The 16,692-nt window shown below is 34.3% G+C and overlaps 1 protein-coding gene across 1 annotated transcript in view; it reads right to left on the bottom strand.

Annotated features, from left to right (window-relative positions):
• LOC145694045 (rh5-interacting protein-like) overlaps positions 1-16,692 on the bottom strand; it is a 44,988-nt gene that overhangs the window by 13,308 nt on the left and 14,988 nt on the right. The window contains exon 4 of the mRNA XM_081770184.1: positions 5,407-5,574. Within this exon, the coding sequence (XP_081626310.1) occupies positions 5,407-5,574 (168 nt within the window). The remainder of the gene's footprint in view (positions 1-5,406; positions 5,575-16,692) is intronic.

Here is a 16,692-nt window from a genome sequence, read left to right as displayed (position 1 = left end):
GTTTGGTTCAAGACTGGAGTCATAAATCATAAATTTGTTAGGATTTATTTACGTGTTTTATTATCTCCGATACTTAAGCTGATTTTGAATTTATCGTTGAATACTTCGCTAGTCGCAGAAAACTAAGCCATTATAGCCTAGGGTCTATACAGCAAACGAAAATTTCTTCCTTGATGGGAACTCGAACCTACGTCTGTAAGATTACAAGCACTACGAGTTAAACCACTACGCTATTCTGTTCACCTATCAACAGTTCACACAAAACGAAATATCGGACAATTATTTTGTCTTGTCGTGAGAAATCATTTGAAAATACAAATAATTTACATTCGTTGCTCTCAATAATTGCAATGAATATGAATGCACTCATACACAATGAATAGTTTCCTAACTAGTAAAGAATGATTTCGTCCTGTAATTCATGCATCCTTCTTTTCTGCTTTTATTTCCTGTCTTTTTCCAAATACAGTTATTTTTTATCGTTTGAATTTACCGTATGAATTAAGAACATCGAATGTTCGTCACCTCAGAAGCAGAAACTCTATTGAATTGTATTTTACTTAAAAGTTATTCATTCTGGAATGAATGATATTGCTCTTCTATTCTTAGACGTTTCCTCTCGCTGTCGGGGCGGCTAGCAGATTCTTCAGTTTCTCAGTACCGCTTCACCCACCGTTGAGCTCTTCTTGGGTTGACCCCAAATTTATTGCTCATTCTGAGACGCTGTACCTTTAATTAACAATTGCAAGAATTCACCCTTGCATTGAATTCACCGAATATATTTTGTTTCCCAAACGTTATTTGTATGGGAACCATGGAAAGAAAGAAATTATTTTATTTTCATGTTCTTGCAAGAGTGAAGCTCCATGAAGCGTGTCATGACGTTTTAAGTTTACTTTTGCGTTCGTGAAGGAATAGACCATTTAATTTTGTCTTCACACATATTGACAGAAGAATACATAAGAATATACTGTAGACCTATATCCTGAAGGGATGAATTAAAATTATTCCAAAATAAGTAATTTTTAATTAGAATACGTTTTACTATAGGTTCTGCTTCTGTGATGATGACATTTGATATTCTAAAGTTATAAGGTAATTTCAAAAAATAAATACATTTGGTAGAAGAGTGGACATAAAAATAGGAAAAAGAGACATCAAATAAAACATGAAAGCATTAGAAGACGGAAGGAACATGAAAGTGATAGAGGAACAAACACGAAAGCTCGTAGGAAACCGAGCCATTTTATAAAGAAAACGAAAATGCCTATCTGGATGAGACTCTAACTTACGTCCGTGAGATTACAAGCGTTATGCCTTAAATCCCTCCACTATTTTGATTTCCTTTCAACAGTTCACACAAACTATGAACTATAAACAGCTCTATTGATTGTCGTGGGAAATCGTTAAAAATACAAACGTTTTACTTTCGTACCTGTGAATACTAGATTGAATGTGGAATGTATCCATACGCAATGAACAGTTACCTAACTTGTAAAGAATGCGCTGTGGTTTAATTGATGTATATTTTACCTATTTTTATATCGATTCTTTTTCCAAATACATTTATTTTTTTTATTTTTTTGAATTCACCGTATGACTTAAGAATATCAAATGTCATAATCACTGAAGCAGAACGTATAGTAAAACGTATTCTAATTAAAACTTACTTATTTTGGAATTATTATAATTCATCCCCTCAGGATATACAGTATATTTTTAAGTACTCTTCTGTCAATATATGTGAATAAAAAGGTGAATGGTCTTTTTCCATACGAACCCCAAAGTAAAATTTAAGATGTCATGGCACGCTTCATGGAGCTTCACTGTTGCAAGGTCATATATATATATATGTTTGGATAAACTCAAGAAGAGCTCAAACGTGGGTGAAGCGGTACCGAGAAATTTAGAAAACTGCTAGCCTCCACGACAGCGGGAGGAAACGTCTAAGAACAGAAGAGCAATATAATTCATTCCAGAATGAATAGCTTTTAAGTACAATACAATTCAATAGAATTTCTGCTTCTGAGGTGATGAATATTCGATGTTCTTAATTCATACGGTAAATTCAAACGATAAAAATTAGCTGTATTTGGAAAAAGACAGGAAATAGAAGAAGAAAAGCAACATGCACGAATTGCCACAGGAAAGCATTATTTACTAGTTAGGAAACTATTCATTATGTATAAATACATTTCACATTCAATCCAAGTATTGACAGCAACGAATGTAAATTGTTTGTATCTTCAAATAATTTCTCACGACAAGACAAAAGAGTTGTTATAAGAAATGTTAGAAATATTTGATTAAATGTTTCTTCCTTTCTTTTTTTTGTGTGTGGATATGAATCCAAATTGTTCTTACTTTCAGTGGCGTAGAGCTCTAAGTTCTACGTTGAACTTCAGAATTCTCTCTCGATCTCGGAAAATCCCCTTTTCAACTTGGTAATTTTCGTGTTTTATACAAAATTAAGGTCTTATGCTTCTAATTTCTTTATTTTGAAATAATATTGAACACAAAATTGAAGACATGTTCATTAACCTTTCCTGAAGTAGTGATCTTACAAAATTTCGAACGCATGAGGAAAACGGACATATTAAAAAAAGAACATCAAATTCAAGAGCCGTGTCATTTATTTTGCTCACACTTCTGCATCCCGTAAGAACTGCCTTCATTAACCACTGAAATCTGGTCTGAAATAGACTTAAAATATTTAATATTCTACTGGAATAGAAGTTTCTTAGTGGTTAGCTACTTCAGAATGAGCTTGTACCAAAATCGCCCAGTACACGTTTCCGTTTATAAAACCTAATTGGTTCAGGTGTTCATTAAAGAACGAAGAAGTAAATTGAATGAACAAGTTTATTACTACTTAATAAGAAGTAAGTCATTGCTCAAGTGAAGAGAGTCCTGGCAGGCAGAAACGAGCAATCAAAGGTAACATTATCTTTGAAATTGTAGAACGATAATTCGCTGTGGAGTAAATTATTAATGTAAATCTTGTTAATTTGAATAATTTATGTGATCGATACCTCCACCTTTTAGATATTAGTCAACCTAAAGAAAATTTTACTTTTATTTTATGTTATTTAAACATTTCGCTTTAGTTGATACGAAATACAAATTTTAAATCGTACTTCTTATAGTAATTTATAAAGTGAGTACAAAGCAAAGATCTCCGGGTTACTTCTGTTCTTGCATTTAGGAATTGGTCCTTTTGTGAGAGGGTTATGACAGATTGTGTGGGTGTTTTAAGATTTCTTGAGTGCGGAGGTTTTGGTTTAGGTTATGACCGTTAGTGAATTGAGTAATTTTTCCATTTGTATAGAGGTCATGATCATAAATGAGGACGTTTTGACATTTTCTTAGTGTGTGGGTTTTCATCTAGTCCCTTTGTGTTGGAAGAAACATACATACACAAACAATAATGTAAATTACACACACACACACACACACACACATATATATATATATATATATATATATATATATATATATATATATATATATATATATATAATTGGGTGTTAACACTGGTAATTTACATATCACTTCTCAAGCCTGTTATATTTTACTCTTAAAAATGAATGTAGTTATGACTATCACCAATCTGCTTAGCTACACTCTGAAACTATGGTATGGACTCGAAGATTTTATTGGTGTTTTGGAAGATTTTATTTTTCATCCCTTATCCAAATGGGGATGAACTTAGTGTCAAATACATCATTAATGTCACGTTCATAATAGCGACTTCAAAAGCTATATATTCGGCACTAGAAAATAGGTTGGTTTCAATTATTTTTACATGTCATTTTCCTCGCAACCCCTAGCAATGCAAATAATACTAAGCGTAGAGCATTAGGAAATCCAAGGTGTTACTATTAGTCTTAACCACTTCAAAGACTATGATTCGGCACTAGTATCGATAGCATTTTGTTAATTGTACGTGTCGCCCCTAAAAGCGAAACAGGTGACTTACAAACGTAGTATGAGCTTTGAAATTGTGAGTCATATCTGTACCAAGTTTTCTAGGTTCCGTTAAGAATTTAAATTTACTCTGGAAAATACAACTACTACGCAGTCATCTGCATTTATTTAAATTGGTCCCCCTTGTTTCACCATCAATCAAAACAAATACATAAAAAACTGGAACACGTGTCCACTTATTTTCAGTGAGGAATTTATATTGGGAGTTTCATGTTTTGAGCTTTACACGTTGCTGAAATACACGATTTCTTGCATACGTTAATTCCCGCTTTCACTTAAGATAAACATTTAAATACAACTCACTTTATGAAGACATACATGTGAATATTACATTTAAGAGTTCAATCCAATCAAATAAGGTACTATTCTGTGATTCAATGACAAACAAGGTCAGATTCCTTTTTATATTGTAAGTGTAAAAGGAAGCAAACGCTCCTTCTTCGTTCCATTAGTTTTTTAATCACTTTTTGAACTTAACAAATATGTAAAATTACATTGTTCATAATGTAAGTGAACGAAATGTACGAGTAGAGAACGCCAGGAATATAGATAGTAACTAAGAGTTAATCATCAAGTAAAAATGTTCAAAGGAAACTTGAAGATAAGTGCTTACAATATCTCAGTCAACTGGACATACTTAAATATTAAGGCTTAGCAACATTCCTTTCGCGTTCCGTAAAACTGGTAGCTTGGAAGGAGAGCAGTTTACACCAGACCTCTCTTAGCTAACATTTTCTTTTGTTTGCAAAGAACTATGTTATTATTTTGTGTTTCAAACCGATTTATTGATACCCGTACTATGTAGTATAAACAGTTGAAGATGAAGTCATATTGTACACTATAATAAAAATAATCTTTATTTTTAAAATGCCGTTAAAATTGTCAACATATTAAAGGACGTCGTCTTTTCTTTACTCTATGGATGTGTATTCTCCACGATTGTTTCAATTCGTACGATAAAAGTTGTATTAAGAATCGATGAACACTTTTGTATGTATACAATTACACCTAACCCACGGCTGTAATATCGGTGTAGAAATTTCATCATGAGGTACTTCATATTTTGACTTTAATATCCAGAACCAATTAAATGTCTTGAAAACATCCATTCTTTGGGAGTCATTTCAGAAGAATGAAATAAATAACTATAGTTTGTGGAAATAAAATTCAACATCTATACCTACGAATAAAAATGTTTGTGAGACACTTTGAGAATTATATTTTAGGATTCATACAATGTTCAAATTTAGAAACAATTGTTTGAATCCTAAAATATATTCCTTACAGATCTCACGACAATAAAGTCATTAATTTTTAAAATTTAATAATTTATTTCCATCCAACTTTATTTACTTTATTTAGTTACCAATGCCTAATGAATGCTATAGTACAAAATTATATTGCAAGTCTTATACTTACGAATTTTATCACATTCTGTAGCTGGGGCGCATACACCATTGATACGTAGAAAACCTTCTTTGCAGAAACATCCTCTTACACAAGTATCAGTAAAATTAGCATGATTGCATTGATCATTTCCGCGCATGAAACATGTGTAATACATTTCGTTTTCTGGACAAATAGCACCTTTAGTAATCAAGAAATTAGAAATTGTTAATGTTATTATATAACTGTTATTATATCTAACGTGTAAAGTATTTATATTATCCTCTATTCTATATTAGAAAATTCTTGCATTCTAACAATGTCATAATCAAACTAACACAATAAAACAACGGAACATAATAACCCAGATCATCCTGAAGGAAACAAAACATTTCTGAAAGATATTTTAATCTGTATGTTACAAAATTTTTATTTCTCTTTCAAAATGTAGGAAGTCTCATCCTGAACGAATTTTTTCATACATAAATCACGAAATACTGTCAGTATATTGTGATTAGAAAGCTTACATGCTTTGGGTTTCCAAGAGAAGTACATTAGATAGAAATCACAAAATGTCCTTTTCCAAACAGAAATACGATTTTCTGTTTGTTGACATAAGTAGCTAGTGTCACACTAATGTACTGTCAATACGTAACTTTTAATTATTTATTTTTATTTTTTAATTAATTATTTTATTCGTAAATGTCACTACCATAACGTGTCCCCAGCAACAGGTACGCGAACATTCATGGTATTTTATGGTATATACAAATGTGAAAATGTATTTGTTTAATTGGCCACCTAGTGAACTTGAGCCCATTTATATAAATACATAACAGTATTTTTCTTTTCTTTTGTTTTAAGGTTACATCTTCGTGATGAAAGCTGTGTCCCTAGCTTTTAGTGTCAGTACCGTCACTACTTACGTTTTTGTTCTTAAATGCTTTCGATTTGGCAATATTGCCTCCGAAATAAATGCGCAGCGTAATTCGTATCCCTTGCATGTGCGGGAGGCACATGGGATCCAACGCACGGCGGTCTGAAGATTTCTATCGTTGCTTTTGTCTGCAGGTGAGTTCAGTTACGTTTCATCATTGTCATAAACGTAACACAGTTTTATGCTATAAATACAATATATAAGTGAATGATGTAACATCTGTTTTGTAGTCCTTGTGGATCAGGTTCTTGGTGAATTCATTTCGACTTCCCACCTATGTAAGATTTTCTAGAAGTTTCTGTAATACGAAGAAACATCATTCCCATAACGGTTCTTACCATTACGTCAAATTTCGTTACGGAAATGACTTGTTGTTTTAATAATGACAATCAGAAGGTAATGTTATAATTAAAATGTGCAAAAAAATATAAAACGTGCTGTACTGTTACTTTGCAGGTAAAATTTAACGAATAGAAATAATTCAGTTATCAGCTTCAATCATCGGTATTCATATTCGAATTTGATGATGACAAAAAACTTTTTACAATCTTGATTTTGTATTTAATTTTGAACAAAGAAAATAATATGTCATGCATGCAATATTTTTAAAATCAGAATTCAACATCAATGACTAATGGCATAGCTTTTCAAAATAAATTGCGAAAACACGTAAATTGTTACGGTATGTGCTGTATAATTTTCTTTTGAATTTTCGGTTAAAAGTGTTAAAGATTTTTCGTATGTATTTATCTTAAAGATATTTTTTATTTGTATCATTCTATTTGTATGTTTATTTATCCTACATGTGTCATGGCCCATTTGTCTGCAAAACAAGAGACAAACTCGTTACCGTCAGAAAATTAAAGCCAATGCAGAAAAGTATATGGAGAATATTTAGGAAAGGAGAAACAAAGATACAGGGAAATAAAAGCAAGAGGACAAATAAAACTAGTTGGCGATTTAACTCCAACAGAACAAAGACAAAAAAAGAAGACAGTGGCGTGAAAATCAAAGAAGAACGATTCAAAGAGATAAACATGTATTGAACATTTGTAACACGGAGACACCACCTGCTTCTCCTTTAAGAGATCAAGCAAGGTAAGTTTTCCCTGAAAGAATTCAAAGGAAAGTTAGAAGTTAGTTAAACCTCCAAGGCAACGCTCAACATCAGGAAAGTTGATATTTAAATGGAAAAATATTTTTTAAACTGCTTTATTGAAACAGACATGAAAGATACGTTGTTTTTTTTTTAAAAAAATCACCTTTTTTATGTTTTAATATTTTTTCCTACTTCATAATAAATTGTATGTCAAGCTTGCCCGGGCAAAAGAGCATAAGTCAGAAATTGCACAAATGAGTTAAGTCGATATTTGAGATCCAGAATTAATTCCTCATTTTTGGTTCAAATGGCATGGGAAAAAGATGTTTCCTGTTTTCACAACGTTTTCTGACTTCTGCTGTTCTGCTCGCTCTCGCTAGAAGTATTATTTTGGGATTTATTCGTCACACACACAAAAAAATGCCGAATAATTATTCGCATTCGAAAATTTGAAAATACGTCATCAAAATTTCAAAGACAATCAGTTACCCTCTGTGTACAAGGGATTATGTTAACAGCTAGCAGAATGCATACTAGGCTGAATTAAAAATTCTAATATATTTTAGAAATGTCCAATTAGGGATCGCAAAATGCAACTCATGGTTTATTTATAGAGAAATAGAAAAAAAACAGAAACAAAGCCAAGCTATATTTTCCGCAAAACAAAATAATTTGTTTTGCGAAAAAAAATACTTGTGTATTTTTCTATTCAACAACTTTGCGCGAAAGTTTCAGGATAATCTTCTAGAAGTATCCAGTTGTATCGAAATTTGAGACAAATCGGAAAACAATATTATTTTAAATATATTACCCGTCTACGATAAGTATCATTCCATTTGTTGGAGCAGCTATCCCAATTTGAACAAAAGTCTAAGCCATGTTTAGTACACAAATATCTAAGAAAATAAGATTGCTTGAAATATAAACTACCAAACATTGGTTTGAAGAATTTCTGAAATTACTAAAACAAGGTCTCCAACTTATTCTCTTCCTAATTTGCTACAATTTGTCTCTTGAATTAATTTTATTTACGTTTTGTAGATCACAATTTGATGACTAACTAAACGCAGTGAAAATGTTTCTTTCTTACAGTTCGTCCAGCCAACGGAGGACAGGAAGGAAACTTGTACGCAGAGATAGGGCCCATGCATACAAAAGAATTAAGCAGTTGGAGAAGGAATTGGAACAAGAAAATAGAAGAGCTGCCAGGTACAAGAAAAAATTCCACTGTCTACAAAATAAGGTTGATGATACAAAGGATATGACTCCCCGAAAAGAGACACGTAAGGTATTATTAGCAGGTAATTATCAAGTAAGAAGAAGACTCTTATTTAGTAATATTGTGTTATCCTCATTGCGCAAAAAGTATCAGGCTTTGAAACGTGAGAAAGAAAAACACATTTTTCATGAAGTTTTGTGTTCGGATATTCTGAGAAAGTATCGTCTTCAAGCTGAAGAAGGAAAGTTACTCTCTCTATCGTTTTCAGGCTGAAACAGGAAATTTACCCTCTCTACCGTCTTCAGGCTGAAACAGGAAATTTACCCTCTCTATCGTGTTCAGGCTGAAACAGGAAATTTACCCTCTCTATCGTGTTCAGGCTGAAACAGGAAATTAACCCTCTCTATCGTCTTCAGGCTGAAACAGGAAATTTACCCTCTCTATCGTCTTCAGGCTGAAACAGGAAATTTACCCTCTCTATCGTCTTCAGACTGAAACAAGAAATTTACCCTCTCTGTCGTCTTCAGGCTGAAACAGGAAATTTACCTTCTGTATCGTCTTCAGGCTGAAACAGGAAATTTACTCTCTATATCTTTGAATGCCAACGTTCATTGTCGTCACCATAATCTCTCAACCTTTTGTCATATCAACAACCTAGACGTACTGCTGCCATTTCTGAAGGGTTGAAGGAAGAAGCTATAAATTGTCTCTCCGATGATCCAAATAATCGTCAATTGCCAGGTAAAAGAGATAAAAGAACAAAGAAGGGAATTAGGAAGGAAGTTAGAATACTCTTAGATAACATGCAATCTCTGTGCAAGAAGTTTTTCCAGCAAAATCCTCACACAAGCATAGGATATATCAAGTTTTGTGCTCTCAAGCCATTTTATATTCTACAACCAAAAGCACAATCAGGAGAGACCTGCGTTTGCAAAATGCATTCCAATTTACAGTTCAAAGCAGATAAATTGAAACTTTGTACGGTGGTTCATACAAATAATCTACATGGACTTGCTCAAACTTTATGTTGTAATCCCAAAAGGAAATCCTGTCCATACCGAGAATGTTTGAAGTGCAAAAGCATGTCGCTGAATATGAAAATTCCAAATATACAGGAACAGACTTTTTGGTATTGTTGGAACAAAAAAAGAAAAAAAGAACGAAGTACAATACGAAAGGCACATCCGAAACAATTATAGTACGAGTTACAGAAAAATAAAAGGTAAGACGTTTGGTGACAGACTTAGCACGTGCAATTGAAAACGATATGATGCCTTTCCTTAGACACAATTACAACGTATATCATCAGTATTACTTAGTAAAGACACGTAAACAGACACTTACACAGAAAGAATGTGTATTCTACGTTCATTTTTCTGAGAAATATCAGTGTAAATTTTCTCAAGAAACACAGCAGATGCATTTCGGTGCTTCTCGCAATCAGGTATCGTTACATACATGTGTTGCCCACGTTTATCGCCCCATGGAGAAAATATTTTGTCATTTTGCACAATCTCAGAATGTACAAGACATGATGCATCCGCTATATGGGCTCACTTACATCCCGTACTAACTTACATGTCATCCGATATTGATTATTTACATTTCGTTAGTGATGGACCGACAAGCCAGTATCGTTCTAGAAAAAATGTGTTTTTGTTTTCAAATTTGTCTTTCAGCAAGTACAATTTTAAGTTTGTGTCCTGGAATTTCAATGAAACAAGTCACGGAAAAAGTGCTGCACATGGTGTTGGTGGGACAGTTAAAAAAAAAAGCAAGCTGACATATTAGCTTCGCATGGATACGACTTAACTGATGCAAAAGCATTGTTCAATATGTTAAATAGGTCTGAAACATCAAACATTAAGTTCTTTTACATTGATACTTCTGCAATTTCGGCTGTTGATTCCTTAAAACCTACCAACTTGCCAAAAATACCAGATTTAATGGAAGTGCACCAAGCAGTCTCAGAGAGGAATGGTACTTTGAATGTAAGAATTCTTTCCTGTTTCTGTAACAGATCAACAGTGTACAATTGTTTCAGGCCCAAAAAAGTGGACATGACAAATCTGTAAAAGTTGTATTGTCAGAAAAAAAAAAACGACATGAATAGTTTATGAATATTGTTAGAAATGAAGATTATTTGAATGCTGGAATACTTTCATTTAAAAAAAAAAAAAAAAAAGAGATAAGCAGGACAAAAAATAACATAAGTACATAATTATTTTTCGAAGGGCTCCTAAAGTTTGGAACGGCTCCTAAATCGGATTTTTTTTTTTTTTTTTTTTTTTTTTTTTTACGGAATAAGCACACCATACTGAGTTAAGTGATAGTTTGGGTTTGGCTACATTATATGTAGTTCTCCACATATAATTCGTACAGGAAAATGTTTGACTGAATGAAATATATTGATTCTTTTTTTTATCAGGGGCCACAAAGTTTTTAAACGGCCCGTAAATTCAATTTTCATATTTTTTTGTGGAATAAGACCACCATACTGAGTAAATTGTTAGTCTTCATATGACGTATGATCTGTCAGGAAAGTAAATGTACACCTATTTTTCGAGTCTGGCATTCCTGCGCTCCATCCGTGGAGAGTATGAGAATTAAATCAATCAAATGTTTACTGAGGGGCAAAAAGAAAAGTTTAATCTGAATAAGACATTGCAGAGGAGCACAAGCTGTGAATACGAATAGTGCATAATGTAAATAAAGGACGACAACGAAAGAGAAAGCCGGAAACAGCTGTTAAACTTAGAAAAAAGAGTAAAAATTGTTGAAGTGGGAACATAAAACACAAATACAACAAATACGCCGAAAACTAAACGTTCACCATGCTATGATGTTGGTGTAGTGGCTAAGGTGCTGGCTTACAAATGCAAAGATCGCCAGTTCGAATCTTCGGTGAGGACATTTTTGTTTATAATACATGCAGCTCATGAGAGATGGTAAAAGAGATCGTATTTAGTCTTTCGTAGCAATTATTATTGGTAAGGTTTAGTACTGATAATACTTTTTGTCTTTGCGTATTGCTTTTATTCTTTTCTTCATTTCAAAAGAGAAAAATATCTGAACAAATGCCACCAAAATTCTTCATATTTTGAATGTAAACGCCATTTGCAATTAGTAAAGAATAAAAATTGAACGTTCCGATGTAGCTGCAAAAAGTAAAAAGAAAAACATGGAAGTAAACCATACTCATGGTTATTAAAAATACAATTTCTACCTGCCTTACACCTCCCGACCACGTTTCTACGTTAGCAAGTAAGAGGTTTGTGTTTAGGTCAGGCTGGTCAATACGTTTTGCAAAGGGGCCCTGTTTAGCTCTGACGCACCACAGGTGCGAGAAGGGAGCAAAACACTTTTTCTCTCTCCCTTTGTGTGTCTGTTTATCTATCTATCTGTATATATATAACGCTATTTGTGAATGCCGTAACCACCCTAATTTTCAGCGGATTGAGTTGAAACTTGGCACAAACATTAATTGTGAAATATCTTCAGTTCGTTAACCAGAATAATCAGACGAAAATGTTCAAAATGGCGGCCCTTTAAACTCTTAAAAACTTCGAAGGGAACCAAATTTCCCCCATAAATGGGTATTCAGAAAGTTTGAATAACTTTTCCTCTTTTACTGAAATATTTGTGTGCAGAGACTTATTGAAATATTGTACCCGATTAATCGCATAAAGAATGTTCACGCCCTTTCGCTACGGTCAGGCTTTTTTTTTTTTTTTTTTTTGCAGGAGGGGGTTATTTTCGTATCGGAACAAGATGATTGCTAGTGATGATATGAAATTACACATTGAAAGTGAAGTAACTTGTGAAACGTGTTATTTGAAAGAATAATATAATAAATGTGCTTTCCTCTAACACAGAGAGAGCGTGAATGGCGAGGAGTGTTATTTGGTTTGCTTTTTAGTAACACATTTCATTGCAAATAAAGGTAGGCAACATTAGTGGTAAGTAAAACAATAATAATAATAATAATAATAATAATAATAATAATAATAATAATAATAATAATAATATTAATAATAGGTGTTGTTTGTGGCAAGGCAATATCTTCCACAATTCTTCTTCAAACGTAATGATTGTAACGCCATATCTCCCTTACAAACAAAATATTAGCAATTTATATCGAGAGAACGGGAAACTGTTGAGTGATGGGAGCAACGTTGGACAGTACGCACTCATAGTACTCAGAAAAATAAGCGATTTCAATTAAAAATGAACGAAGAGTCATTGCCGTGGGTAGTCATGGAGCCAAGCAGAGCCCTCTTTAGGCAAATTGTCGATAACTTATATCGAGAGAACAGGAGGTGATAGTGAGATGGGACCAACGTTGGACACCGTGGACCCATAAGGCGCATCGAAAAAATTAGGGGGGCGGGCGCCAGCCAGCTTTACTTATTTCCACATAATAATATAAAATGATATTGTCGAAATACACACACGAGTTAGCTAGTAATATTTTATATTATTATTATTATTATTATTATTATTATTATTATTATTATTATTATTATTATTATTATTATTATTATTATCGACAGCGTCTTTTCATTACGTGTGCATGTTTGACATGAAGCCAAAGAGAAGATCCATCATTCGTAGAGAGAATAAGAATAGCCAGTTACTTTAATTGTGAACGACGGCGAAAAATACGAAAAGAGACAACCTTAGCGAAAAGAAACAATACTTTCTCTCAAATGGATAAAAAATCAAACCGAGATAGATTCGAACTTGCATGGACGGCGCGAACAGCCAGTTCATTGTCCACTTTTTTTTAACTGACTCACCGAACGTGTTTTAGTAACTTACTTATTGCTAATTTTACTTGCTTCACTCGTTTAACTTGCTTTTTCTAATAACTTATAACGACAGGGACACGAACACAGAAACATCGAAAACAGTTAAAAATCATAAATGCTCTCCCGCCGGGAATCGAACCCGGGATACCATCCACCAAAGGCGCACGTGCTAGCCACTAGACCAGCGGGCAGGGCACTGCTCACTCTCTGTGTTGTTGGGGATTACTACCACTGTATTGCCAGCTATCACTTCTGTGGGTTGTATACTATGATCACATGTTTCTTCTTTGCTGGAAGAGTTAAACCTACATTCTGTGTAATACATGAGGTATTTAGACCTACATGCTCTTCATATAATGTAATAAAAGTGTCATGCTGGGAATAAGAAAAAGAACATTCCTTGGACAAAACGGAAACTATTGGCATCAGAAATATTTATCTACGAGGCATGCGCAGTAGTATATTTCAGAATAGTTACTGTTTAGTTCAGTAAACGAAGAAAGGGGTATAAAAAAGCAAATATGTCGAGTCAACGAGATCGACCAGAGTTGACAGAGGCGGAGTAGTAATACAACAACTTCGTTAAATTGATAATTGGTTCTTTATTCTGTAGTAGATCGTATCACAACTTTACGGGAGAGCAGAGAAAGACTTACTAACGCTGTCCTATAGTATGCATTAGTAACACGATCATACAGACACAAATGGATGTAACTGTGAGTACTATAACTTGGATTTAACGAAAGCCGTTTAGATATTCAGTGGTTTGCAGGGTTGTATAAGACACAATACAATTCTTCATACCTCAGCTTCCAGTAACTAGATACATGCAATTTCAGGATAGATACTGAAACTGCTGTCGGATTTTAATACATGACGTATTGCAGGATACAAAATGCTTTGTATTACTTTTTTGTTTGTAGACAGCTACTAGCTTAGTGTTCTGAAGGGTTGTGTATAAACTAGAGATAGCGAATTCCGGAATATTACTTTCCGGACTCCCGAAAGTAAAACCGGACAAATTCCGGAATTCGGAAAATTCCGATTTTGGAATAATTCCGGAATTCGGAAAATTCCGATTTTGGAATAATTCCGGAATTCGGAAAATTCCGATTTTGGAATAATTCCGGAATTCGGAAAAATCCCGAATTTAGAAATTTCTGATTTCGTTTACATTCCGGAATTCGGAACAATCCGGATTTTTTCGAAATCCGGAATTTTTCTCTATTCCGGAATTATCTAAATTCCGGATTCTTCCCAAGTTCCGGAATGCTTGTGAATTATGGAGTTTAACTGAATTCCATAATTTTCCGAAATCCGGAAAGTGAAAGTTCCGCTTCCAAAAAATGAATTTATTTTGGTTAATATGAATCATGGTGGAAATAAGTCTTTGACCAGGTAATGGCGACTGCTTTGAAAGAAATAGAGAGTATGAGAATTCAATCTGTCATATTTGTAGTTTCGTGTGGAGAAAATACAAACTTGTGAACCAACGGTTTAAGGAAAACTCAAGTTATTAATGTAAACTTTTCGGACATCATAAAAGTAATACGAAAGACATTTTGAATCGAAGAAATATAACATACAAGTTTGCAAGCGGAGACAAAGAAACCTAACGTAACCAGAGTAAAGACGAATCGTTTACCGCGTAGCGATCAAGGTCGAGCTGTTTTCCAGGACGAGTTTCGAGTTGAGTCGAGTTTGATAATGGCTCGCTCGCTCGTTCAGCTCGTTTTAACTTTTTTAAATAATGGCCTGATTAGACTGGAAAGCGAAAGCCATGAGAAATGTAAGCACTAATATGGAATACTTTTTAGTGCTGCTCACGACAGGGGTGCGTCTCGTCTCGTAATTTTAGTGCATCTCGTGGGGCAATTTTTGTGTATCTCGTCTCGTCTAGATAACGAGAAGACAAGGGTTTTTTTTTATTATTACGAGACAGCCTCAAATGTCGTAATCACCAATATAAGTATATACTGTTGTTCTTAAAATCAAGGCTGAGACCTGCACTGTCGAATTTTTGAGCCCAAGCAGAAGACCAACTCGGGTAGCGATATCAACCGGCTCTGCTCGTATCAACTGAGCGAACATCTCTAGTCGGCTCGGTTGGGATGAGCCGATGACCCGATCCGGCTCAGTTGGAACGAGCCATCGACTCAGCTCAATTGAGCCGATGGCTCGAGCTTTCTCGGTTGGGATGGGTACCCTACTCGGCTCATGTGAACCGGTTCAAGCCAGCTAAGTTGAAATTAGTCCATCGACACGTTTCGATTCAGCTCAACGAAGCCGATGGCTGAAATCGGCTCGGTTGGGTGAGCTGTTGGCTCGGCTCACTTCTTGGTTCGGTTCGATAGTGAATGAGCTGTAAGCCGAGCCGCTCGAGCCGTTGAGAAGCCTAAACCCGGTCCCAGCTGTTTTGAACATGTTTGGCTGAAGCCTATAACTCTTAACAATTTTTGGCTCGAGCCCGAAAACTTGCCCCTTCGGAACTCAAACCCAGAACGTGACCGATGTCCTTCCCTCCTGAAGACTTCTCGACGACCGAGATCGACAGTCAATTAGCTTTTACTATTCAGATACAAACCGTATATCTTTGAAAGATTATACACGGTGTTGATATCATAATAATAATGATAATAATAATAATAATAATAATAATAATAATAATAATAATAATAATAATAATAATAATAATAATAATAATAATAATAAAAGTTTTAAACTTGCCGTTGAAATTTGGCAAAACTTACTTAAAAGTAGAGATTTCGGGGAAAGGGTTCAGTACCTTCAAGACAGTGGCGTAGGGAAGGGGGCCCGGAGGGGCCGGCCCCCCCAAAGAGGTCCGATAATGTACTTTGGTACTTTGATGATTGTAATTTTTTATATATTTTTATGTTTATATATTTTTTGTTTGTAATTTTTCTATATCTGCCTGTAACAGCACTTGCCCCCCCCCCAAACACACATCCTGGCTACGCTACTGCTTCAAGACACACCTCTGCAACTACCAACATTTTAAACTACAACGTTCCGTTGAAGTTTCATTTAGAAAGTATTGTACTGTATGTTTTAAGGAAAATAACTGTAATAAATATAACTGAATATCACGCAACAGTAAGGCATATAATAAACTAAATTTTAGGATATGCAGAGGTAAATATAAAAGCTTTGCTACAAAATACCTACACATAGCATAATTCAATGAGCTCTGAAATATAATGTAACGAAATAGCCTATGAGATTCAGTCTACAG

This window comes from Thermobia domestica, chromosome 9 (assembly GCF_964235325.1).
Source record: "Thermobia domestica chromosome 9, izTheDome1.hap1.1, whole genome shotgun sequence".
NCBI classification, from domain to species: domain Eukaryota; kingdom Metazoa; phylum Arthropoda; class Insecta; order Zygentoma; family Lepismatidae; genus Thermobia; species Thermobia domestica.
The sequence above is the reverse complement of the archived record's forward strand: the minus strand, read 5'-3'. Positions and strand labels throughout refer to the sequence as shown.